General features: G+C 33.4%; 1 protein-coding gene across 1 annotated transcript; it reads left to right on the forward strand.

The window, feature by feature from the left end:
• Positions 1-1,341: 1,341 nt before the first annotated feature.
• LOC149786588 (uncharacterized) lies at positions 1,342-27,146 on the forward strand. The gene is made up of 5 exons (XM_089975951.1): positions 1,342-1,435; positions 7,724-7,875; positions 20,869-20,973; positions 25,727-25,816; positions 26,964-27,146. The coding sequence occupies exons 1-5, from the start codon at positions 1,342-1,344 to the stop codon at positions 27,144-27,146; spliced, it is 624 nt and encodes a 207-aa protein (XP_089832077.1).
• The last annotated feature ends 578 nt before the right edge of the window (positions 27,147-27,724 follow it).

A 27,724-nucleotide genomic window follows, 5' to 3' on the forward strand; every position in this document is an offset into this window, starting at 1 on the left:
CTGCAGTATAAAAGCAACTAGTGAAAATAGAACTCTTACATTACTATTTTTAAGTCATGGGTCAACTTCATAAATGATGTCAAAAATGCATGCAATGAGCATACACGAGTGTACTGACCCAACTGCTGAAAATATAACGCATATCGTGTTCTAGATATTAAAGGGTTGCTGTAGTGAGGCACATATTCAAACTTAAGCAAATAATGAAAAAATAAATCCATAAAGTATAGTCCACTAGTAGGGAACCATCGGTTGGTTAAACATAACCCTTCTTTGACTATTTTGAAGTTCGTGGGGAACAGTAGCCAGGTGAGGAATGTATAGGATGGAACAGATCAATACAGAAAACATTGCCCAGCGGTATGGACAAAACTGATGGACAAATGCATAATTTATTTGACTATTTTGAAAAATACAACTTTGAATTTCATAATTTTGAAAGTCTTGATTCATTCTTGTGAGGTGCAGAACCAAACTACACAAATGATGATATAAATAAATACAGTAGACATAACTCCATTGGTGAGGAACCATCTGGTGCATAACATGGCCTTAAGTTTGTCGATTCTGAATGCGATGGGTCACTGTAGTCAAGTGAGAAATCTATAGTCAAATGAATAAACTAATCAATAACAGTGACATTCTGATTGGTACGAAAACTATTGTTAAAACAGATAACCGGTATTTGACTATTTTGAAACTTATGATGCAGTGAATTGAGGATAACGATGTACTCCTGTAAATTGCATCTGCTGATTTTCTTGACCGTAAAACGTTTCATATAAGGTACTATAGCGTATTTGTGCTAATCTCATGTCTGCCAGAGGACACTTATCACTCGAAAAGTATAATGGCTAGTCACAAATGCAACTAACATGATGCAGCTTTGAGCGCTGGTATATAGTTTTTACAACGCTTCCAGTTATGTCACTACGCGAATCCCTCTTGATGTTCCTATTCACAGCGATGCTGGTCATGGAGTCTGGGACATCAACATTAAGATTCTGCTATCACTGAAATATTGCTATCTTTCTTACAAGTTTGAATATCAGAAGATCTCCGTTTTATATCCACTTTCGAGAGCTCCTCTTGTGCCCTTAATAAGTTAGCTTTTGTTATACATATCTTGTGGTACATTTAATATTATTGTACTTCTACAAATAGTTTGTAATAAAATAAAATCCTCTTTATATTAGTATTTGCACTTCCATCTGATCGCAGCTATCTTAATCACCCTACTTTTCTGTTACGCATCAATTTATTATGGAAGATGAAATGAAAGAAAGAAAAGTAAATATTGATACCTTATTTGCAGACGACGATACATCTACTGAAAGAAGAATGAAAAGGATTGGTTTTGGATTCGGTAATATATTTAAAGATGGTCCAGTACAACTTCGCAAAGGTGGGAATTTCGAAAAGCTGGTGCCAGACGGTAAGGTGTGTTGTAAAATTATTGTTTAATATCCAATCAACACAATATTCTGTCATGTATTTAGATGTTATTTTTTGGTCAAGTTACTTGGATAGCCATGGAAACGTTACGGTACTATACGAAGACATAATAAATTATCAAAAGTAAAGTCTGTATACCTGAAGTCGATATGTAATCCGTGTTCATAACTCAGAAAGGTTGATATGTTTTCCCGTTGCTTAGGAAGAGACATCATCATACCCACTGTCCACCCACTGTCCACCTATCCACAAGCCATCCATGCGTTTCTAATAATGCTTAATCCTAACGTTCTGAGTGGAAATTCACACAACTTTGTAGGTATGTTTCACTTTGTTAACCAACTTCAAGACGTGTTCTTAGTCTAAGATCTCACCATTGTGATCAACTGGATGAAGTTAACGATCAGTACAAAAATTTAAATGACAATTATAATTTCAAGTATTTTGGGGTCAACTGTTACACGCAGTTAAAGCAGTAATAAATACCTAGCATGCATCTGATACGTTTTGAATCATGACAGTTGTGTGCCTGCCTATAGGTGGATATCAGTGTAAGATGCACTATATTACAATAATGTTATTTGTAGTGCTGAGCCACTGTGGCTACTAGTATGGGATGTGTTTACAAGACATCCAGGTAACAATTGCATTGAAAGCTAATATGACATTTCATAGAACACTGTTGATGAATCACTTCAATTGCCTTTAACTCATTTTTACATAGTACCGCAGGAAATGCTGGTTCTTTCATTCGGATTATCTCGTATAGGATCACTGCTTGTTTTGTTTCACTTTGTTCGCAAATCCGTTTTATTTATCTTAACTGCGCTTGCAATATTTTCTAATCAACATTTTGATTTAGTTAAATTGTGTTCTCGTAATCAAAAATGAAATATTAGACATATAGTTTCATGTCTTTTTTCTTGTTTCATGGGGATTATCTCTCCTAACTGTGTTGGACATTGTGTACCCATCTGGACGAAGAGCCAAGTCCATAGCCTGTCAACATTCAGTTGTTATTACTCAGGAAGTTGTTGACCAGATCCGAGTTTGATCAGCTATGAAATATAGTTTTACATCCAAGAGATGCCTGATTATTTTGCATATGAGATCCGTCATACAAATCATGTGAATTCGTATCTGATTTCTGTAGGTTGTTGCCCATCTCTTAATAAAAGGATTTTGAAATAATATTCATTACAATTTAGATATGATCTTAGATTTGGAAGTGGTGCAATTCTATAAATACAGAGTTAGAACTAATGTTGATTACATTTTAAATATGTGCTTTGGTTGTAATTATATTCGAAGTAACATACATAATCTAATATCTAGCCATATTAATTACAGTTCTCTTCAGTCTGATTGAATGAGCTTCTTATCACTCTGAAGACGATATTTCTGATACAATTTTTATCAACCTTGAAATTTGAGTTAATTTCATCAACTATGCCGAAGTGGCTAACATTGAACGCAGTGATCCCATATTGATGAAATGATATTGAACCTGATTGAGTGTTTTGTTCCACTCTGTAGAACTTATTTATGATATGATTTTTATAAACATAGAAATTTCAGCTTGGATCATACATATTTCAGAGGAGTACTTTCTTGACCAAGATTCGTGTGTTTGATGATCATGACTTTTATATACTTACCATGTTTCCATTCTGGAGATCATATTGCTGAAAATAATTCGGTCCAGTTTGGGATATGGGTTTATATTATCTAGCTTGAGATTTAGTATGATACAGACAAATGATCCTGACATTGAAGAAGATATTTAAATCTTAAAGCCCAAAACTGGATAGTTGAACTTATTTCAATTAAAGAATTATGTCAGTATATTAATTTTTGAGTGTGTGCAACTTAAGATCTTTTTTACTTTTATTCTGTGATATTTATATTGATTAGGTATATATTGATTACTTTTTCCAATAGTAATACTGGCAATCAAGGGATCATGGGGTTATGCACAAAGAAATTTCCTGCCAACTGTTTACTTAAGTTGTGAACATAGTACAAAATGAAACATAAATATGAATCCTTAAGTAAGGTTCAGGAACTCATGAAATATATACTCCCGATTTATTTAGGTGATAGGCAAAAGCAACAAAGATCAATCTTCTGTGCATGATTCGACTACGATCGTCTTGATAAGACCGGCTGATAATGTTAAAGACGTTGTGACAGCTGGGTCGGTTGAGAAACCGGATGACTGTATAGGTACAGGAAACACTTCTGTATTTCCAACTTTTCTGTCGTAAATGTTTTTTTTCTTCCTTGTATTTTCTGTGTAAACCATGTTAGCCGAATGAGATGATGGTATAAACTTTCTGGCAATGGTACCATGTGGTGTTAACACTACCCTGAAATTTGTTGGCGGAATTTCTTTCTTCTGCCAAAATATGAGTGAAAATAAGTAAAAGCGAATGTAGATGCGATATAACATATAATATTTAAAAGGCCTCGAAAATAGGTTACTATGGAGTCTTTAACGAATAGTAAGCCCTTTGTCCCATTGTTTTACTTGTACCGGATGAAATACGGAACAATTATATTTACCTGCAATTCAGTAAAACTAAACCCTCCAGAATATTTTAATGTGATCATGAATGAACTACAAAGTAGTGTAATTATACCCATTTTCCCAACCTTTATATATGACATTTCGGCTGGCATTTTGTATCTGAAACATAAAAGTTATGACACATAATCATCAAAGTTGTATTCATGTTTGATAGAAAGCACCATCTTACTATATTACAAATGTTTTTCATTTGCTGATTGAAAATGAGAACTGACACACTTTCTCTCCGTATTTCGAAGAAGTGACAGGTACTGGAATTTGAAGCAGAGCAAGAGGTTATACTACTAAGCCTAAACATAAGAACAACTGTTTATGTCATTGTTGAATAGATTTTTCTTGTTTTTCTGATAGCTGTCAGGTACCGTCATTGCATATTATGTCCATTGCATCAGCCCTCCATGTAATTTTACAACTATATTGCTTTAAACTAAGTAAGAGAAGAGAGCAGAAACTAACATCTTTTGTAACAGTCAACAAATAATTTATTTTCTTTGAAAACAAAGTGAAAATTAAAAAGAAACTTAGATTATTGCGGATTAAATCCCAAGTAGCTCTAAAATATCTATCACAAGTTCAAATGTATGAAGTTCCAACAGAAGTCCTGTCATATTCCAAATAAGTTACCGCTTTCAAAGTGTTGATTTGCCTGTAGTCTCTAACGTGCTAATATACCAATGGCCCAGACTGTGGCAATGTGCTAACAGTTTGTTGATGTAGGGTAAAGTATGGCATGTAGCATACTTGTTATCAGGAATTGTTTACCTGTTTTTTACAAGTGCACAATTAGGATCAACAATTCTGAATCTTTGGTAGGAACTCTTGGTATCTTAGCAGCAACTTGTAGTGCTGCAAAATGTATTAATACGTTTCCCTTTTTCTTTAATGTCATGACAATATTGGTGATCTGGAGATCACCAGCAGTCATTGTTGTACATGTCAAGGTACTTGCCGGACACTTAGCCGTCATTAGCACATCCTTTGTCGCAGAGACACTGTATATATTACAATCAAAGCCGCAATTATTGAATCATAATTTTGCTACGGATGGATCCTTTTGTAATAAGCCTGCTATTTGTTATTACTTAAAGTAGACACGTTATGGGTGTATCTTGATTTGGTAGTGTTAGATAATAATAATAATAATAATAATAATAATAATAATAATAATAATAATAATGAGGACATTGTATAGCGCCTAATCTTTAGAAGCTCTAAGCGTTTTAAAATATTAGATAACACCTATAAGATAAAAAACATAACAATATTATAACAAAAACAAACAACATAAAATTAGAAAAACATTAAAAAATAAAATACATGTTGAGAATATTTCAGGTAGGAAACATTATTATGTCTTTAAGTTTGTTCTTGCAGTCGAAATAAGTGTGTTTTGAGAGCCCAATTGAATGTGATCACTGTGTCTTTGCGTCTCAGTTCCGTGGGCAATTCATTCCACGTTGCTAGGCCCTGGTATGCAAAAGAACGCTGTCCATATGAGTTTGTTTTCATAGTGGGAATAATGAGTATACGATTGTCAGCAGAAGAGCGTAAGTATCTTGCTGGTGTATACACATGGGTGAGGTCAGATAGGTATGTTGGACTGGAGTTCGACAGCAAAATGTAGCACAGAGAACAAATTTTGTGTTTGATTCTGGATCGAATGGATAGCCAATGTAGGGTACAGTGCAGCGGGGAGGTGTGCTCTGATTGTGGTACTCTAAGTATGATCTTAGCAGCTGTGTTTTGAACTTTTTTGAAGTTTCTGGAGTAGATATTGAGATGAACCAGACAAAATTGAGTTACAATAGTCCAGTCGTGAAAGTACTAATGAGCACATTAGTATTTTAGTGGCATCAACTGAAAGATATTTGTGAAATGAGCTGATGCATCTCAGCTCAAGATATGGAGCCTTGCATATGTTCATGAGATGTTGGTGCAATGTGAGAGTACTGTCCAGAGTAACACCTAGGTTTCGTACTGATTGTGTGAATTTAATGTTTGTGTTGCTGATATTTATTGTTTTAGGTAAAGGATGTGAATGAGAAAGTCTTTGTGCTGTGATGAGAATGGCATCAGGTTTATCATCATTCATCTGTAGCTTGTTAGAAGTCATCCATGATTTCACATCAGAAATGCACCTCTCTACCCTTTGGATGGTAGCATGAACTTCAGTGGGGTGTCTAGATTTGTATATTTGGGTGTCATCAGCGTACAATTGGTGAGACACTGGATGATGATCTATGACACTTGAGAGCGACTGAGTGTACAGAATGAAGAGAACAGGTCCAAGAACAGACCCATGTGGAACACGACAATATAGGTCAACTTGGCTGGAGTGTATTCCATTTGCATACACAATTTGTGTCATGTTGACCAAGTAGGACTTGAACCACAGTAAGGTTGTATCATGAATGCCAAATACATGCTGAAGAAAATGAAGTACTATATCATGGTCTATTGTGTCAAATGCTGCAGACAGATCAAGGAGAGTGAGGACTGTAACCTTTCCACTATCCAAAGCAGAGATAATGTCATTAACTACTTTTAGAAGAGTAGTTTTGGTACTGTGGCAAGGGCTATTTGAATTTAGATGAGATACAAGCTGGGGTAGAACAACCTTTTCTAAGATTTTTAAAATGAATGGGAGATTAGAAACTGGGCGGTAGTTCTTTAAATCGTTATGGTCTAGTGTTGGTTTCTTCAGCAGAGGCTTTATAATGGCAGTTTTGAAAAATGACGGGAATCCCCTGGATGAGAGAGAGGTATAAATAGCATGAGTTAGTGAAGGCAATACTGGATCTAAGCACTCAAGCAGCAGTGATGATGGAATTGGATCAAGTTCACATGACTTTGGTACACTGTTCATCACGATTGTACGTACGAAATTCATATAGACAGCTTCAAATGCTGCTAATGGTTGCCACTCAAATTCTGTATCCCAATTATAAGTGACGACGAGTGAATTGAAATTGTGGTGTCAAGCGTATCTCTAATGGTTTGTACTTTGTCACGAAATAAATTTGCAAACATGTCCGGAAGGTCGACTGGAGAGAAGGTAGTTGGAAGTGGTGTTGATTTGTTTCTTGACATTAGATCTGTTATCGCCATTACCATAGACACATTGCTTCCAGGCCTTCAACCAAGACAATATTGGGGATAAAATGTAGATATTTATATTATGGTTCACTTTGTCAGATCATTACTAGCAGAAACTGGATTTCAGTGTAAACACATTGGACATTTCTCATGAGTATCTTGGGCCTATTTTGTGTATGCAACATCTAGTTATTAGGTGTTCCTGGTGGCGCTTGAACAATTTATATGGAGCAGTAAAATGACATTGCCATTTGGACATTACTTTTTACCTTCCTCAGAGTCTCTCTCTGTATCTCCCCTTCCTTCTCTCCATCAATCCCTCTCTCTCTCTCTTTCTCTCTCTCTGTATATGCTGCTCATAGTGCACTGTTTGACATTTGTATAGGTATTTTGGATTTTATCGGTTGAAATAATGTGAATATCATTATAGTATTTCGACAGAATTATAGTAGAAGATAATTAATGAGACATTGACACGTTTTTGGCTAGATACATTGTTATGAAAGTGGTGATACTGTGTTACTATTTAACATTTACAATGTCATTAACTCTTATGATACTCTACTTTTCTATTTTGTGCAGCTAAAGTACGCATCAACAATAAGCCTCTCATAACAGGAAGAAATAACAGTGGGGATGTTGGGAACAAAAATGTTGAAAGTGGTCCAAATAAACTTCCCAAAACATGGAAGTTTGCACAGCCGATGTCAGATGATACACCAGCAGAAAACAAGGTATGTTGTAAGCATTTGTCAGTCGTTCATTTCTAATGTTTCTTCAGTGCAGATAATGATCTGACAGTTGTAGGTTTGTGAGTGCGTCTGATGCACTTAGTTAATTACATAAAGCTTTGATAACTTTACTGAGACAAATACAGTTATAATTAAAATAATCTCATTCTATTTCGTACGAAGTTAACCACTGGTAATTTGATCAGCCTGACCATCCGGTAGGGGTGCATCATATAAACAGTAAAATGTAAAATCTCAATCGCTCTAACCTGATTACATGATAAACATAAGATTGCTTTCATTTCTACATAAATTAATCATTTGTGATTGCCCTGTCACATGTATTGACCATTCATCCATGAAATCATTTTCGCATCAGTATGTTGAACAATGATATGGTGCTGCCCACTTTCTCTCCGTACGTCTGTCTGTTACCGTACCTCCTTTTCAACTAACGAGTGGATATTCATAAAAGTTTGAAGTGATCTTGCTTCTAAGATAACCATCTGAAGATGGGGGTAGGGTGGGCATGTTTACTGGTTACGATGATCAGCATTGCTGCAATGTGCTGCTTGCAGAACAACTGCCTTTGAAAGATACTTTCTGTACTTTCAGTAGACATGTAATACACCTGGATCGCTCATATATGCAGACATGCTATCCTCACAGTTGAGCTGGAAGTAATGTGGTTCCCACTTTCCAACCATCGCTATGTTGATGTTTATCTCGGTGTTGCAAAGACTACTAATAAACAAAAGGCATTGCATATATAGTATTCATGGTTTGACACTGTGCAATGTTGTTAGGAGCTTTAGCTTGGCTCAGATACACAGGGTTCGTATCAGTGTGTAAGTTCAGAAATTTGTGAAAATAGTTAAGTGAAAATAACAGTTTCATATTTTCCGATGAATATATGCAATAACCACATGTAGACGCATCATCTGTGCGATAGGTGGTGGATGATGAGTTTTTTGTTACTGCTTAGGGTTGGAATATTTGGTGAAAAAATAAAGAATTGTGAGGGAGAAGCATTACAGTTGATATGGTGTTTCTGTTCTGTTGATAAAAGCCCATCAAACGTTTTACTAGAGGCTTAGCTGAGTGTCAGTGGTCATTTTCGTGAACCAATCCAATGGCCTTCATTAGTAATGTATATCCCATATACATGACTTCACATGGAAATATGGCACCTTCATTCCAATTATTTTGCATTCAATTGCTAATTAGCGTTCTAAAATGTTAATACCACCTTGTTTATTTGAAAAAAATATGAAATTCTATGCAACATTTATAATCATCATTCTTATTGAACTCATTCTTGTTGTCATCAATAAGAAAAGAAATTAGATTCATATGTGAAGTCCATTTACTTAGTAAACTACAAATGTGATTAACGAGGTCGTCTCAGTGAAGATCATTTCCGATGAATGTACCTGCACCATATTTTGAGTGTATGTATAGGAGAATTAAAAGTTCTTGAGTATAGGTTTTGAGCACAAAATTCCTTAACAGTTTCTGAGCTGAATCAATTGTCAAGCAAGTGCTTTATGAGGATGTACATGTAATTAATTTTACATACATCACTTTTAGAAAGATTAAATATCGGTCCCAAGATCATAATGGAAAAGTGATGTAGATTTAGGCCAAATGGGAGATAGTTGTGGCATTAGCTAATATATATTTCGGTCCATTTTGATCAGTGGTTACCAGTACTGACACTTTCAATTTATCTTGTTAGTTAAGGCTTGATCAAAGAATACTCAGTGGTCAAACTAAGTGATATGAAAGAGTGGAAACCGTCAAGATTTGTACAATTCAGCAAATAATTTATTTCCATAGAATACAAAGATAAAAGATAAAAAGAGCTTATAGTTTTGTCAGCTAAATCTCAAATTGTCTTTGAAGTTGTATCACAAGTCCAGGTATGTGAAGTTCCAATTGAATTCCGTCGGTGTTCCAACTAAATTTCAATATTGAATGTGTTGATGGGCTTGTGGTCTCGAATGATCTACCGTGCCAGTTACCTGGACTAAACAGTCTTGTGATGTATCATAATAATATAATCCAAAGTTTCGTTGCATTCACTATAATTCCAGGGGCCCCCGAGTAGCCAGGTGGTCTAAAGCGCTTTCCATTACGGATCACTGCCATCTCAATCTGTCTGCATGGGTTCGAGTCTTAGATTCGACCAATGTGGGTATGTGAGAAAGCTTGCCAGTAGCTTCTCGTGGGTCGGTGGTTCTTTCCGGGGTTTTCCCAATTTCTTCCTCCACCTTTAATACTGGCCGCCATGTATAGCCTTTTGTGTGCTGAAAAATGGCGTTAAATCCCACAACAGTAACAATAACAATAACTATGACTCCAAAATAATTTGTATTTTAGTCCAAAACATTATTGAGCTCTTTTTAATTCTAATGAATAATAATTTGAATAAATATATCCATCCCAGTTAAAAACTGAAGACAACATTATGACTGAATCAACTTCAGATGTTAAGGCAGGAATGAACAATTCTTCAAAAAACAATTTTATATACCCAACCACTTGACCATTTTCTGGAAAAATTCTGTCAACTTTATGGAAAATTTGTTTTCTGGAACTTTCCAATGTTTGAATCAAGGCTGTATCTTTAAGCCAATCTGAAGTAAATATATTTACAATTAATAATGATCCATACATTTTATATATAATCATTTAGAAATATCAGATACGTATTATGCTGTTTACAAAATGAATGACACTGGATCAATAGAATATTAACTTGATTTTGGATCGAAGGTCAGTTACAAAATACAAAAATATATATGAAATAATCATTGAAAATCCAACTAGCAATACAAATTAAACTACATAACACTTAACACACTTTTATTGAGTACAAAGTTTAAATGGCTCACAATAATGTTCATAGGCCTTGCTGCTTTGAGACAATATAAATGATAAATTGAACATGTTTTTGATTATTTGCAATACATAAGAGGGTGTAAATGCAGCAACAGCAGGTATATAAGATATTTTTGTCTGTGTTTTAGTGTGTCTATGTGTATGGTATGCATATTTATGACAAGAAATATCACTGCACTTATTACAATTATCAGAAATTTGTAACCAAATTAACTGAACTTCATAATAAAAATGTGAATTTAATTAGGGTTATATATGTGTCTAGGTTTTCATTTTGAAGCGTTTAGCTGCTATGTAATGTGAATATCCCATTTTGTATTATTATTATTATAAGCCTGGTATACAGGTTATTCAATTAGCATGTGCAAATCTTCCTGTGACTGTCTTATTTGTTCCAATAAGATAGTAATGTAGTTAGATATCTTTTAATATCTTTGGTGTTTTGCTTGTTTAATATGTTGTAAGTGTGACTGTTTTTCCTGCAAATGTTCACTAAAAGTTAACTTGTGACTCTGTGTATAGTAATAAGTCTAGCATGCTTGTTGGCATCATCTATGTAACACAGGAACCATGGGATCTAGTAAAAAAACAGTAGTAACACCTCTTAAATTACAAATAAATGAAGCATGTTAACGAACACAGCAAATAAAACTAAAATTAAAATGTCGTTGAACAAAACAGTCATAGTAATTGCACAGCATAAAACACACAACCAAGAAAAAAACATTAATTTTAAACCAGCATTTAAATGATAGAATTAGAGAAACAGAGAAGCACATCCAACAATATGCATTTCAAACCAAGCAAAACGGATTGCATAATAAAGTACCATTAAAATATAATTAAGACATTAAAAAATGAAAGTTGTAAATTCATTGCTAAAATAAAACCGGCTAAAATTAGCAAAACATTAAAGTTAGATATGGCAAGAAAAAAACTAGACAGAAACCAAGAAAACAATACAAAAAATAGCACAGCACAACACCTGCCCAAACTTCAAGACAGTAAATAACAAAACTACAAATAAATGTATAACATTGGTCAACCTCAGTCCACAAATAATGAAAAGAAAATAAAGAAACAAAGTTCAAAAGCTCTATCCAAAGTAAAATAACAAAAACCACAAATAACACATCATATAGAATGTCAATCAATTAATAGGACATTTCAAAAGTGAAATACAACCATTCTACGCAGTTGTTTTGACCTGTATCTGTCTTGCTTATTCTGCTTCTGCATCGAGCTGTTGAAAGTAATGACTTTCACATCTCTATCCTTTTCATTTTGCTTTTGGAAAATAATCTCTTTCAGCACTGGTGAATTTGACTCTAGATGGCGTTCCTTAATATGTATAATTTTCTCTATAGTACATCTTTCATGGAGTGTCACCATTTGCCATACATAAGCATTTTGTCTATTAGGCTTTCTAGGTTTCCATTCGGAGTCTTCAACTTGAAGATTTGCTTATGCTCTAAATGTGTGATTCTTATAACAAGGTTGCTGTCGTCAGAGAGGTCAGAAGACTTTCACCATTTTTATTATTTGGCTATATTCCACGTGTGCCCAAAGCTGCTATGTCTGTGGGGGTTTGAACCTGTTCATGAGTTTAAATCGCCAACACTATATAGTAAGATATGCCCTGGTGTTGCTTTAACAGCAGAATGCATGTCATAGAAAGTGTTCCTTGTCAGAGTCTTCTGTTGGGTCTGTGCATCAGATGTTGGATATATTAGCAAGTTTTAAATTTAATCTGTCGGACATAATTTGTTTATTGATTATGTTTTGATTGGTTTTAATTGTATAGGTGTGTTGTTCGTTTCATTAAGAATAGGTCTACGCCTTCTCAATGTTGGCCATCTTGCCTGCCTGACCATCGACTTTTGGTTTATGTGGCCAGTGGTCTTTGCCATGATACTATTCATGTGCCTTTTGAGATGCAGTGTCACCTAAACTTCCAGTGTGCATTTCTTGAAAAACGTGCTAGCTACTTAGTTAAATATAAAGTCCTCACATCCTGTCAACCAACATGGATGGTAATTTTGGGTGGCATATGATCTGCTGTCCGGATGGAGGCTTTTTGTGCGTTCGGTCGCTACATTAAGAACAAAAATGAAATAAAACAGTTTCAGTTCCTGATGGAATATATAAACTTGAAATTTTCTTGGGAGGTTTACTGCGACTATGTTTCATACAATGTTAATGAAAGTACCAAGCAATTAGAAAGACTACTATAAACCTACAAGCAATTAGAAAGACTATTATAAACCTATCACATCTCAGCATTAATGATGAAGAAGGTCAATTGATATATGTTCAAATGTGACTGATGAAATAAGATTAAAAATGAATGAATTTTGAATTAAATGAAAACACCAAACAGCATAAACGTCAAAGGAATGTTTATGATAATGAAGTATGGTGATCTCTATAAACCCAAATACTAATGCAACAATCAAATACAAATAATGTTAAATAAATGCAAACAAGAATGACCACTCTTTAGACTATTAATACTTAACATAGGCTGAATATTCATTGCTTATATGGTGTTAGTGTTCTTTCAGAGATGTAGTTACATATGACTGGTATACAAATGCATGCTACCAACAAGATTTTAATGTGAAGCAAGGCCTAGACTTTCCCATCAATATATGCAAAAATAATTATTATACTACGCCAACTCATAATGACGATGTCATATGCAACTCTTGTACATTATTCTCCCGCCATAATGGGAACATTTATTTACTTGCAATGTGCATATGGTTCATATAACCATAAGTTTAAGCATTTTTCAAAATTCAAATTCATAATTCAATATTCGAAATTCACAGGTAAAAATTCACGTTCTTGAACGAAATGATCAGGTGACTGGTTAACTGTCTTTATTATCAACATGCTATGTTTTCAAGCATATTGTATTGCTATGAAGTCTGTTGCTCTGTTGCAAACAATGTTTATATGTTTCCAGTAAAAATGTTGTGTTTTGTCAACTATGAGGCCCTTTTGCAAACTATCCTGCTATGCTGTCAACTGTCAGCTATGTTGTCATCTATTTTGACAACCATACTGACATCTATGTTGTCAAACATATTGTGACTCAGTTGCCAACTGCGTTGTCAGCTATAAATAAACCTAACTGGCTTGTGTACTTTACAGAATAACAGTCAATATTGGATTATGAAACTACTGATGACATGTACTGATTTGATCAATCATAAATTATAAAATAAATGCCTACTTATCATTATCGCAAAATGCCCTTTGATTATCCACTACTATCAACTCTATGATTCAGTACAAATATATTACGCAGCAAACTGACTAAAATGCTTCATATCTCCAATACGGTATAATTTACCGAGAGTCTAACTATCAAAATTAAAAGCTGAAATGGTAAATTCAAGTGAAATTTTTGGCACATTAAAACAATTAGAAACGTAATTTAATATTACTCCAAAGTAAAACTTGTGATTACCCCTTTAGCTGTTAAATAGCCACTGCATGAAAAGATCTCGGAATCAATGTGCCAGTTTATAGAATAAATATCTTAAAAATATCATAATTAATTTCACGACCAATGGTTAAAGTACCCCTGCAAATAATGAAATATGGGTATCACAGTGAGTACAACCTACAGCGAGATGTAACTCTTGCTAAATATTTTTTAGTCAAGGTAAATATGTGACCACACAAGGTAATGCTGTATTTGTCCATAAAATAAAATTTAATATATATATATATATATATATATATATATATATATATATATATATATATATATATATATATATATATATATATATATATATATATATATATATATATATATATATATATATATATATATATATATATATATATATATATATAGTAGTTGTAGTGCAACATCAGTTTATTATATTTTACTGTTATTTTCCAACATCAGCTCATCTTTTGATACTCATGATGGAACATAAATATTTCAATCTTCAAAAATGTATCGATAATCAAATAACTTAACGTGTACGTAGTTGTTTCATTTGTACTGGCTGCAAGTGTTTATGTCAATTATAAATATATTTTCAAGTCTCTAAACAAATATCGATAGCACACAAACGTGAAAACATAAGCAAGATGTAATAACATCATAAAGACAAGATAAACAAAACTAAGAAGCAAAAGTATAAAAGTGGTTAAACGTCTTAATTCATCACATACGTTCATTACACACGCTACAAAGTATTAAACCAGTGCGATTGCTTTAGTTGGCAATACCTGGGTGGGGCCCAATGTGCTGATAGTTTTCAATATCATTCTATGTGAATGCTTAATGGGTTGCTTATAAATCAATTATAAATTCCTTGGGGGAGAATCCTGACAAATAAGAATTCTTACTGTGGCGAGGATATAATGAAGTTGAATATGTGCAACATTTTCATGAAGTTCAAACATTTGTGATTGTCTGCTAGAGAGTGAGTGAATTAAGACAATGCACCACATAAATATAACAAACACCACTAAAGTACCAACTTTGTAAAAAAGAACAAAAACCAGCCACAAATATAGTCTCAGTATCTAGATATTTTTCTTTTAGCCGCAGTGCCACAATAAAATCTCCCTTTTTAAAACATCTTCCCAGAAGGGAGTTTAATTGTTTGGCTAAGCAGTGAAGTGTGATTGGTAACTAAAGAAAATATGTTTGGAATATGGATCCATTTCTGCTCGTATTAATTACTCTTCGTAGCAAGTAAATTTAAGTGATTTTAAAACCTCATTGAGATCAACCATTTGTAATTCATTTCCTGTTATACAATTTACTACATCCTATGTTTTATTCTATCTAATTCACCATTCCATAGTAATTTGTATGTAATTATATTAATTCTCCTTATCACGTCTACTGTGTGTAACGTCTTTCTATGACAAATTCAGTACAGAAGACTGGTCTGTGCTCAACACGTTTAATCACTCGACTCTAGCACATGTTGCACATTCGTTGTTCATGACAAATGCCTTCATGAAATTAGAGAGATATTGACATCACCACCAGTGCTAAGGTACTTTTACCATGAGAAGGACACTATTCTTCAATGTGATGCATCGGAAACGGGGCAAGGGGCTTGTTTGCTGCAAGAGGTACACCCAGTTGTTTATGCCTCACGTGCACTCATAGTGACTGAGGTAAATTATACAGAAATCGAGAAAGAGCTACTAGCAATAGATTTTGGAACGGAAAGGTTTGAGAACTATGTCTACAAGAGACGAGTAGTCATAGAAGGTGACCACAAACCACTTGAAAACATCTGCAAGAAAACTTTAGTTAGTGCACCAAAGCGGCTGCAAAGAATGCTGTTAAAACTGCAGAAATTCGACTTTATGGTAGTCTACAAGCAAAGTACATGACTGATACACTGAGTCGTGCATATTTGCCATGTTCCAAGAAAGTATGGGATAGCGACAGTGTTTGAGGTTGATACCTGCTCATTCACAGAGAAAGCAGTAGAAAGTGTGAGCATGGTTGAGTATCTACCAGTTTCTATTGAACGCATCACTGAGATTCAGAGAGAAACTGAAACAGATTTTCAGTTAAGACAGTTAGAAAAGGTCATTCAGAGGGGATGGCTAGAAGAAAAAAGGTGCTTCCACAAGAACTGCAGTAATACGCTCCATTCCGAGAGGAACTGACATTACAGAATGGCCTGATTTTCAAAAGTGACCGTGTAGTGATCCCGGCCATACTGAAAGGTTCGATAATGGAAAGGCTGCACTCCAGTCATATAAGAATACAAGGCTGTCTGCGAAGAGCCAGAGAGTCTGTATATTGGCCAAACACGAATCGCGAAATAGAAAACTATATTGCGAAGTGTGAAACATGCAATGCATATTCTTCTCAGCAGCAGAAGTGATGTGATGTTATGTGATTTTTATTTTTAGCGTAGCTTTAACAATTTTTCAGTCATATCGCTACGATGTCTGCAATGTGGCAGTTTATAGTGATGTCTAGCACTGGGGCATCATGCCGCAGACATGTAACATGATGTCCCACCCAGTCACATTATACTGACACCAGGCCGACCAGTCCTAGCACTAACCTCTTAATGCTGAACGCCAGGCGAGGCAGCTCTCAGCAGCAGAAGGAAACACTCATAAGTCACGATGTGCCTCCAATGCCATGGGAAAATATAGGTGTAGACCTATGTAAATTTGACCACAAAGCATATCTGGTCACGGTAGACTATTATTCAAATTTTGTTGAAGTCGATAAACTATATAATAAGACTGCCAAAGAAGTCATCATAAATGTGAAAGCTCACATGGTCAGGTATGGAATACCAGACGAACTTGTATTAGACAATGGACCACCATTCTCAGGAAAAGATTTTTCAGAATTTGCACGTACTTACAAGTTCAAACACAAAACTAGCTCACCAGGATACCCTTAATCAAAGGGAGAGTGGAGAACGCGGTGAAAACAGCGAAGAGATTAATGAGGAAAGCAGTACAGTCTTGATTAGATCCCTACCTCACGCTACTGGATTTCCGGAACATACCATCGGAATGATTGCATTCGTCACCAGCACAACGCATTTTCAACAGGCTTACAAGAACTTTACTGCTAATGTCAAAAAGACTCCTAATGCCAAGGACAGAGTCACAAAAATGTACCAGATCTAAGTTGCTGGTAAACAAACAGAAACAAGAAAATACTACTATAGGAGTGCAAAGGAGTTGCAACCATTACACACTGGAGATGCTGTTAGGGTCAAACCCACTGACAAACATGGTGCATGGCGCAAGGCATACGTAGAGGGGAAAGTTGACATTTGCTCTTACACGATTCGGACAGAAGATGGTAGTGTGTATCGCAGGGACAGAAAGCATACGTGAGCTACAAATGAAAATTTCATAGACCCTGATATTCAGGATCTACACCCAACACCCGCGGAATTTCAAACACCAGAAAGATTCATGCCATCTGAAACATGCAAAACAGAAACATAAATGCATGCACCACAAGAAACTGAAAACACCAATAGTGGTGCTAAGATTACATTTCGGAACAAGTCCAGACCAAAGAGGAGCGGACAGCACCAGTTGAATAATAATGGTGGATCTCCAAACAACTATCAGACATTTAGAGGGAGAAGTGTTAAGAAACCTATGTATGTGACAGACTATATCTCCTAAATGTGAATGTATGTTAATTCCTAGGACAGTGATGCATAGCTGAAAGTAAGAGTGGATAGAAAATTGAGTTAAGACAGACATAACTTTAAATAATTCATTTCAGTAAATCGTTTGCTAGTGATACCTAGGAAAGCTGACCGTTTCGATATTAAAGAATAATTTTGTTTGTCTAATTTTTGATTCTGCATGCATAAAGGTGAGAATTCTAGTCAGATTTTATTGCTAGTAAATGTAGGACTCCTGCCGACAGTATAAAAAAAGGAATTGTATATTAACATTATATGCCAGCAAACAAGTTAATGAAAAAAATATATTTTAAGAAAGATGTAACGTAATGCATATGTAGATGTAATAGTCCAGTTCACAGTAAGGTTGTACAAGTTATTTCCCTTATTACTGTTGTAAGCTCTTTTCAAAAAAAGAACAACGAATGTGCAACATGTGCTAGAGTGGAGTGATTAAACCTGTTGAGCAGAGCCCAGTCTTCTGTATTGAATTTGTCATAGAAAGACGTTACAGTGGGCATTAAGTGAATGAATAAACAGATGATGCAAATGATAAGCCGGGGAAGAGGTAACTACAGCATTAATTTGGCGTTTTTTACACTTAAGTAAGTCATCTCATTCTATTGCTTTTGGCTTTTGTTCTATTGCTTGACATTGGTTGTTAAAACTACTTTTATTTGTTTTAATTTTTTTTCTTTAAATGACCTTTTCATCTTATTTTAATTTATGTATGTAGAGTATGCATTTTGTACCTACATTATTGCTCCAGTGTTCATTGCCTTTTGTCTCCTTTTGTTTTTGATTTTGGTTGTGTTCTCTGTGTTTTTTAAAATAAAATACTTTCTTGATTGAAAAGTGAACATAATCTTCTGTTTTGTATATCTTCAGTTAAAGATAAGTAAATCTAAAGAAATATAAATATCAAACAGCTGTAGGACTATGTACTACTAATTATATCGACTACAACCACAACGAAAGGGAAATAACTGCTTAGGAAATAAGAAAATAATTAAGAGATAGAGGCCGAGAGACTCAGAAACACTAGCCAGGTGAGTTGAATTTTATAATGAATAGCATTTTTTGACAATTCTGTATAATTTACATTATGATTATCGTAATTTAAAGACAAACCCTTTGTATGTAAAATTTAGGTAAGTAGTTTAAAGTAGTCATAAATCATATACGAAATTATGTTTGTACTACATAGAAATTAAAGAAGAAAACAATTGAATTGATCTGAACTGTAGCCCACTGGTATCAGACTAATGTAATATGAATTGGTTATAATCTAATCATGTGTAGTACTCTTCTAGATTTTATGTTCTCTTTCTTACATGTTTTTCTAATGTCTACCTCTTGCTAATGTCATTTTGGTGTTAATCGTATGAACTTTTTCAATATTGCAACATAAGATGGCTCATATAAACTCTGTATAGTTTTGAAATTGCCTGGGCCTAAATAATAATAAAAGCGGAAAAAGTGAGTACCAATATTGGAAAGAAAACAAATATAGCATTATATATCAGGGAGACATATTATATCACTGAACGCTTGGTGTCATATGTGAACACATAGTGTAGGGATGAGGCATGTTTTTATTTAACAGAGTTGAAGCTGAAAAGTATAGATTTGAAATTCATAACTGAGGTTATTTATTTCTTCTAGATCATAGTATAGAAGAAACTAGAGTTACTTTAATCACACTATATGTTGAAGCGAAACATACATGATCTTGGAAATTGTCGAATAATATTTGTTGGGGATTGGAATTTAGTTTTAAACCATGCTCTATATTGGAACGAAATATATGTATATACACAATATAAATTGGTAATGTTGTGAATGTGATAGAAGTACATTTTATAGATTGTTTTGGAAATTTAAATTGGATAGAAAAAACAAAAACATTTGACAGATTTTGCAGAAACTGTGGTGTAAGCGTAGGGTTACAAACATGTAGAAGAATAAGGCCCGTATAACAATCAAGATTAAATTATTAGTTCCTATCTGATAACCTTGTAAATTTCTTCTGTAACAGAAATGACTTTCCATTCTTGTAATATAGCCATGGAAAAAAACGAAGAAAGATTTTAGGCTACAAGAAATATGCTAAGAGTGATGGCTATCCCAGCAAACCTGAATGCTGTTGAAGAATGAAACCATTTGAAGAAACACCTACTATAAAAAAATCCAGACTAAACAAACACAGGATTTCCCAAAAGTAATCAAAGACAGGATTTCCCAAGGTTACTCTGGGAAAGACAGCGGAGCGAAAACAGAGCAAGATGTGACAAGATCGATTGCTTGAGACAGCACGCTCAAAGTCAAATACTTTACTGGGCTAAATGCATTTAAAATGGCATGATAATTTATTTTTTGTAATTCAACACGTATATATGTTACTTAGATAAAGTTATCTTGTGCAATGGTAAGATTGCTTACTTACCACTTTTGTTTTCCTTTTTTTTGTTCTGGCCAGATCTTAAGTTTACAACATACTTATTGAGACTGCTATGATACTTATCACACTAGAATTAAATACATTGCATTGCAGTAAAGTGCTGCTTTTATTTTGTATGTTCTCTTTGCATCTAATGCATAATTTCACTACCTCACATCAATATTAATTTCATCTACTTTAGCTTCATATGTAAAAATCATCTCCCACATATGGAATAATACTCTATGGTCTGCTGGAAGTGTTGGACTTATAATCTTGATGACATGAATTAGTTTTTCCCAAAATTTTCGGATGATTTTCTTGAGTTTATAATTGAACTGATAGTCTATTGTATTCTACCACCTACTTAAATACAAGCATACATGATTTTTCATCTGATTCGTTTTGTGTAAAAGATGTCTTGCTGCATACGGAGTTGCCTAAAAGGAAATGATTGAGCTATTTCAATATTTTCAGATGATGATGAAAAAAGCTCTTACTTCCCTGACCAGAAAAGAAAGAGTGAAAATATCATTAACTGGAATAAAAGATTATTTTACTAATGAACGTTCTGTGTCGCAGGTATGTATACTTACTAAAATCCTGACTTATGATTCAGACTGACCCTAGTGTGTCTCTCTCAGCTGCACTGATGAAACACATTACCGTCCTATAGCACAAGTCTTTCACTCATAAAAACATATTTTAGAAAATCATATTTCAGTGATGGTGTATGCAATTTGCATCAGTGAGAATTGCATTAAGAAGCATACAGACCTATGAAGTCATTGCTAACAGTGATATTATATATGGATACATTTATGTATATATTTGTGTATATTTATACATTTATGTATGTATTTGTATATATATATATATATATATATATATATATATATATATATATATATATATATATATATATATATATATATATATATACCTATAATGCAATATTATATTCTCATTTTCACATATCACATCTTTTAATCAGTCGTTTGCATTCGCAAACAAACTCTTAAATAGTAGTTTATACACTATTGGCATAAAGTGCACAGATGCACATTGTCTATCATCACATTGCAATGCATTGTGTTATATATGTATGTCCCTTTTGTATAGTAAAGTATAAGTTATATGACATTTCTTGTCTTTGCTACTAGTTATTGTTTTAAGTTGATTTGAAATTTAGCAACATATTATTTTTATGAAATTAACTTCTCCACGGCATTTTGTTATCACTATGTGTGCATTGTTTTAATTGGTAAATATATAGTCTATATTTCGTGCAAATTAAATTGCCTCGAAACGTTCGATGAATTTCCCTGAAAAGTGGACGATATCTTTTGCATCAAGTGAACAGGTGCATATATAACTGTCGTCATGCTATGTTGAACTGTTCCAGATGTATGCTTCTGCTGTATATACATATGCATGTAGATATGATAATTCTTGTCTTTATACTAGGCCCACAGTTGACATGACTTTCGCTGAAACTAGGCGGACATTGTTGAAGTCATGAATATGTGCACATATTCCAATGTTGTGGTTTTTTTGATTGTGATATGTATGCTCCTTAATGGTTTTATATGAATCAACTATGCATGAATAATCGTTTTTGGTAATTGATAATATAGGTGCCCTGATTCTAGCTATGCATTACTGACATGTTTCTCCGAAATTGGTCCTTTTTTGTAATTATTGGTGTACATGTTTGTGCATACATATATATATTCTTTCAAACATTGTGATGTTCTCTACCTTTTGTTCCTCTCATGCAAGACAGAGTGGGGCTTGGCATCAATGACCTATGGACAATTTCCTACCTGATATTATTTGCTCCGTTAGATTTATACACAAGATTATTTTCATGCACGATACATTTGTTTCTGAGTCCATTTTTAAGGATTTATTTAACATAATGCATACATTTTCCATTTTCTTTTTTATTAGAAGAATTCTAGAGTAGTTATATTAAATGCTAATAATTAACATAGACTGGGATCACCACTTATATCAATTATCATACAAGCATATCATGAAAAAAATCGATTTAAAGGATAAATCGAATACATATTTGTGACATGCATTCTAGAAGCAATCTATACTCGATAATACGAGTGACACTTCACATTTAATAGATTGTCCACGTTATTCATTCAATTCAAATACCGGCGTACTAGTTTTGACTCAAAAATCCAACAAACTGAATGGATTCTTAAATTATGCAACAGTCTTTAAGTATGATATCTGTTATGCATATTTCATTAATTGTTTGTTGATTATATTTTTTTTTTCATTATATGCTATTGTAATGTAACATTATATGTTGGTCGTGACCTTGTCAAAAATTTAGTTCATTTCTGTTTGTTGTTTGACCTGATTGGATAATTTTAAATTTTATTATATGTAAACAGCTAATACATACCTAAATAAGTCTCTCTTTGTATGAACTTAATATCAGGATTATTATTAATATAAGAAGTAAATATGTTTATTAAGTTTAGTTTATTGTGTTTTAAACATCAGGATCATTCTAGAAGGTTATTTTCTATTAAAACAAAAATGCTGATTGTGACCTGAGAGAACTACATAATCTTGCAACTGTGAAGACTTAGTCATTCATTAAGTGTTAGCATAGTCAAGTTGTGTATTGTACATTTTATTTTTAATTCAGGCTGGAATCGTTTTGTTTTTAAATTATTTAATTCAAGGTATTATTTTCTCTGGAAATAAAAAAGTGCTCGACTAATAATCTTGGATACACATTCACTGTAATTGATAGTGTTTTCAAACATGGATTTATATTTATCTGATCCAACAAAAGATTTTTGGCACATCAGCATACTAGAAGTTGTAACAGACATGTCATCGCCTTCAGGTTTTGGATTTAGTCAGCACTTGTACTGCGTTTTATTCAGGACTTTCCGTTATTAGGACCCATATATGTAATTCTTGGATTATTATTGTGTCTTATTCGAAGTACCGTAAGTTACTTTTTCTCATTTTCACTTTGTATTCTGGGGAAATAAATTATTTGTTAAATTTTACAAAGTTTACTGCTTTCACTCTTTTCTTTTAGTTATTTGAGGAGCTTAGATTCGTAATCTATCCAAAACAATTTCTGACTTCAGAGCGTAGTGCATGTTTAATATTTTGAATATACACAACCTTCTAATTGATTGAACAGTCAAGATCTACAAGAACCTAGTTGTCTACTATGATATTTGTCCGTTTTGTTATTACTCCTGAGGACATATTGCAATAATGAAACCTTTTAAGTACAGACACAGGTTTGGGTGTGCTTTAGTGCTGAATGCAATAAAAGAAGTTGCAGTTATCCCTAATACCGAATCAAGTCTCTTTCATTATCAGGTGGTGAAATCCTTTCAAAACTCAAAATTGTTTTGGCTAGTAATATCGATGATAATATATCTATCCATTTAAATAATCATTATAAGAGTTTCTGCAAAGTTTCTCTGAGCTCTGCACTTCTTTAAGAAGGTTTGTCTGGTTTGTTTGCCTGTGTATGAGTGTGTGTCTTTATCACATTTTCCTTGGTACGGACACTTAAATTTCTGGATTTAGTTTGCAATATATTTTTTATTTCATTAAACATTTTGTAATCATACTTTTCGAAAACAATGACCATTTAAATATAACTAACAACATTCAACGATTACAAAAACATTTTGTCAAACCCACTCTGGCGTAGGCAGGACAAATCGATTATTTTAGCTTCAGTGTATTTCCACAAACTAGATTAAGGTCAGTGTCAAGATCTTTTTAGATTAAGGCAAGTAAAATTAGTTTCAGTGTTAACGGATTTTGGCTTCATATCAGATTAAACTTTGTGACTTAGTTTTAGGCATGAGAACAGAATGTGTCTAATTAATTTCCATTTTTTTCTAGGATGGATTAGTCGGATATTATTATTCTTGTATCTGGAAGTATGGCTCGTTGTCTCAAAGCAAAGTTTAAAATGCAAGCTGAGCGAAAGGTCAATGATGAACTTCTACAGCTCTCTTTCTTCATTGTGGAGCCAAAAAGTGTTAACAGTTTTCAGAATGGTTTCGAAGAACTTCCAACAAACTAACTGTAGAAAATACCTATATTGTGCTATAATCGCTCGACCATCCATTCGTTTGGCAAAATAACTATAAAATTGATCCACAGAGTTGTTCGTATTTTAGGGGAATTTAATGTATCATCGAAGATTGATGTTGGACTGTATCATTTATACTTGGTTTGGAATTATTTTGTAAATCTTGACACATACATCATGATCGAGAATAAATTCATACTAATTTAGAAAATATCTTTTTTAAAAACACTAATAAATGCCACATTTGTTAATAATATTCAGCACTTTGTATCTCTTAGTATGCATGCATTCTAAAGCCTGCAAGGTAACAACGTGGATATTTGTCAGTAAGAGACCTTAAAGAGGGTCATCATACACTAATTTATAACTATCTATTTTTCTGAACACCTGATTTCGGTTTTGGCTTTTTCAAACATTAAGGGAAGATTAAGAAGTCATGGTCAATTGTCCCTGTATGAGATCAGTAAATGGTCCAGCACATTTAAAAATACATGCATAAGTTGAAACTAAAATCAAAAGAAAGTGAAAGAGAATATTCTGTCTAAATGATGTAAAGAACATACATTTTTATTATATTTCCATGAATGATGCATCAATATAAAAGTGACGAGATGAAAGTATGCCATTTTTTATTACACACATAGAAACAGATATACAATTGATCATGTTAAACAAATCTACAATAATGAAACCAAATGTTGCCTTGTTTTAATAATACACTAATAAATCTACACCACAAGATGTCGGTTTTTTCCACCATGAGACTAGCCATCTCCTAAACATTCAATACATTAATTTGATATGCACAATGTAGCCTGCTGTAAAATATGCTTCTTCAATTTAGATAAACATTTGTGAAAGACTATGTGCTCATGAGCTGTCAGCATGATTTTGCATCATAATCACACTTCAGTGTATAAAAAATGCAATAGATTTAGTCACATCAAATTATGATTGTGGCATTCATGCCAAGTATACAGCAACTGGATGGCTTTGGACAACACACTTTGATTGTAGCATTTCAAATTGTATTTTACTCCATAGAATAAAGCAACATACCACATTTCATAGTCAATTATTTCTCAAAGGTTATGCAAATATTTGTAAGATGCTTTCTGACTTAATCTAACAGAGGCATTTCCCTAATTTGGTGCTACATCTTACAATGAGACCACGATTGCAACTGTTAACTTTTAATTCATCAATGTGTCTTTCATTTCCTTCTTTTAGAAGCAGGAAAGACTGAAGAGTAAAACAGATCTAACCAGCGATTGTGAAATTAAACAAAGGAGTCACTTTCGAGAGGAATGTTTGTCCATGGTAATATCAATAGTACAACTTTCAACTATAAAGCTTGATATATACAGATCAAATCAAATATCGTTAATTTAAACATGGATCCTTGTCACTCTTTATCTATCATGTAATACATTTGTTTATTTTATGAATAAGTATACAGAGGGTAAAATGTCTTTGAAACGTGTTGGTACAAAATCATAAGTTCTCATACGTTCTTTTTATTTATGCCTGTAGCTGATTTACAGAGAAGAAAACATCCTTTGGGATGGAACTCAGCAGTAGGCTACCGTCCATATAGCTATTCTTCAGTTTTGTAGAAAAGGATTAACAGTTAGATCATAATATGAAAATGTGGGAAAAAAGGAGTCCAAGTTTAAAATTCGCTAATTTTAACAAGGAATACATTTGTCAGAGTTAAAGGATTAAGTATTGAATGTGTGATATGTTGACACTGATCCCAGTAGATATTTTACAATATACGTTCAGCAAAAGAGTTTCCACTAGTTTTTTTGTAAAATTCTGCTTTATTCTTCTTTCAAACAACCAACACCACATGAATATTGATCTGGATAAATGCTAAAATGGTTCAGGTCGTATATTTTACTTACAATATTGTCTGTATTGAACTAAATTGTGAATACTGCATGTACATAAGCGATTGATTTAAGAAAGAAATTTTTCACAGTCATTTGTAATATCCGCTCATAGGAGTATATATTGTAGTTTATAGAGCAAATGTCGGTAATGGTTTAACAAACTGACATAGTTTCATGCAAGGAGAATGTCTAAGCACTCACACAAACCCACAAACACCCCAACCCCCACAAGCAATTGGGCGTTTATGAACGAGGCATCTTTTTATATTTGACCTTATTTCATTACAAATCAAATTATTCAGCTTCTAAAACATATACTATGCAACATCGGTAATCTTTTTGCCTTTTTTAAATACATTATGTCAAATATGTTAATAAACAATACTTTTCATTTCTCAAGGGTGCTGAAAAAAGCACTTTTTGTAAATTTTGAATCACGTCTTCATCTGTTAAACGAGCTAAAATTATCAACACGTTTACAAGATATTGACGAGTATATTATCTTTACAATTTAAGTTTGGATTTTTGCATGATTTTTTAGATTTATGAGAATATATTTATTTTTGCTTCAGACAAATCAAGATGTTTTCCGCCCTGAGGCAATATTTGTGGATAACTTAAAATACGAAGAGGTAGGAAAAATGTTTAAAGATCTGAATATGGAAACAACAGAGTCGACTGATGAAAATAAGCTCAGACTAAAGCGACGTTTGTTCAGTGGAGAACGGATTTCATCATTCAGCCATCACGTATGATATCTAGTTACAATTTAAAATATTTTCTGTACCGTGGAGCACAATTATTAAAAAAAGAGTTAAAAACACAAGATAAGTTATATAGCAATCGAAACAAATCTTGGAGAGTTCTTATAATACAATTTAGATTTATGCCACAAAATGATATTTCCATATTACCTACATTATATAGTATCCTTAAGTTTGACAGAGTATTATTTCAGATTACTTGAATTTCTTTATCTATAGCTGGTGCAAGCCATGGTAATCCATGTTCGAAGCAACCAACATTAAAGTAATTCAAACATTATGAAACAAGTATATAATTTTTTATTTATGGGCCACATAACCATTAAATTATTTAACTGTCTTCATCCAACTTTTATACATTTTGAGAATATATAAAATTTAATGTGGCCAGTTTGTAATGCTTTCAAGCACCACAAGCCATATTCCTCCTTTTCTCCAATTCATAATAGCAAACTCTAGTTCAATGGCCTTCAAAATAGTTGCTACTGAAAAAGGAAAAAACTAGTCTACTAAGTTTTTTATCCATTAAAAAATGTATAAGGAAATGCTGACTTCCTACAACACTGACA

This window comes from Sinohyriopsis cumingii, chromosome 12 (genome assembly GCF_028554795.1).
Source record: "Sinohyriopsis cumingii isolate HCF-2022 chromosome 12, ASM2855479v2, whole genome shotgun sequence".
NCBI lineage: Eukaryota > Metazoa > Mollusca > Bivalvia > Unionida > Unionidae > Sinohyriopsis > Sinohyriopsis cumingii.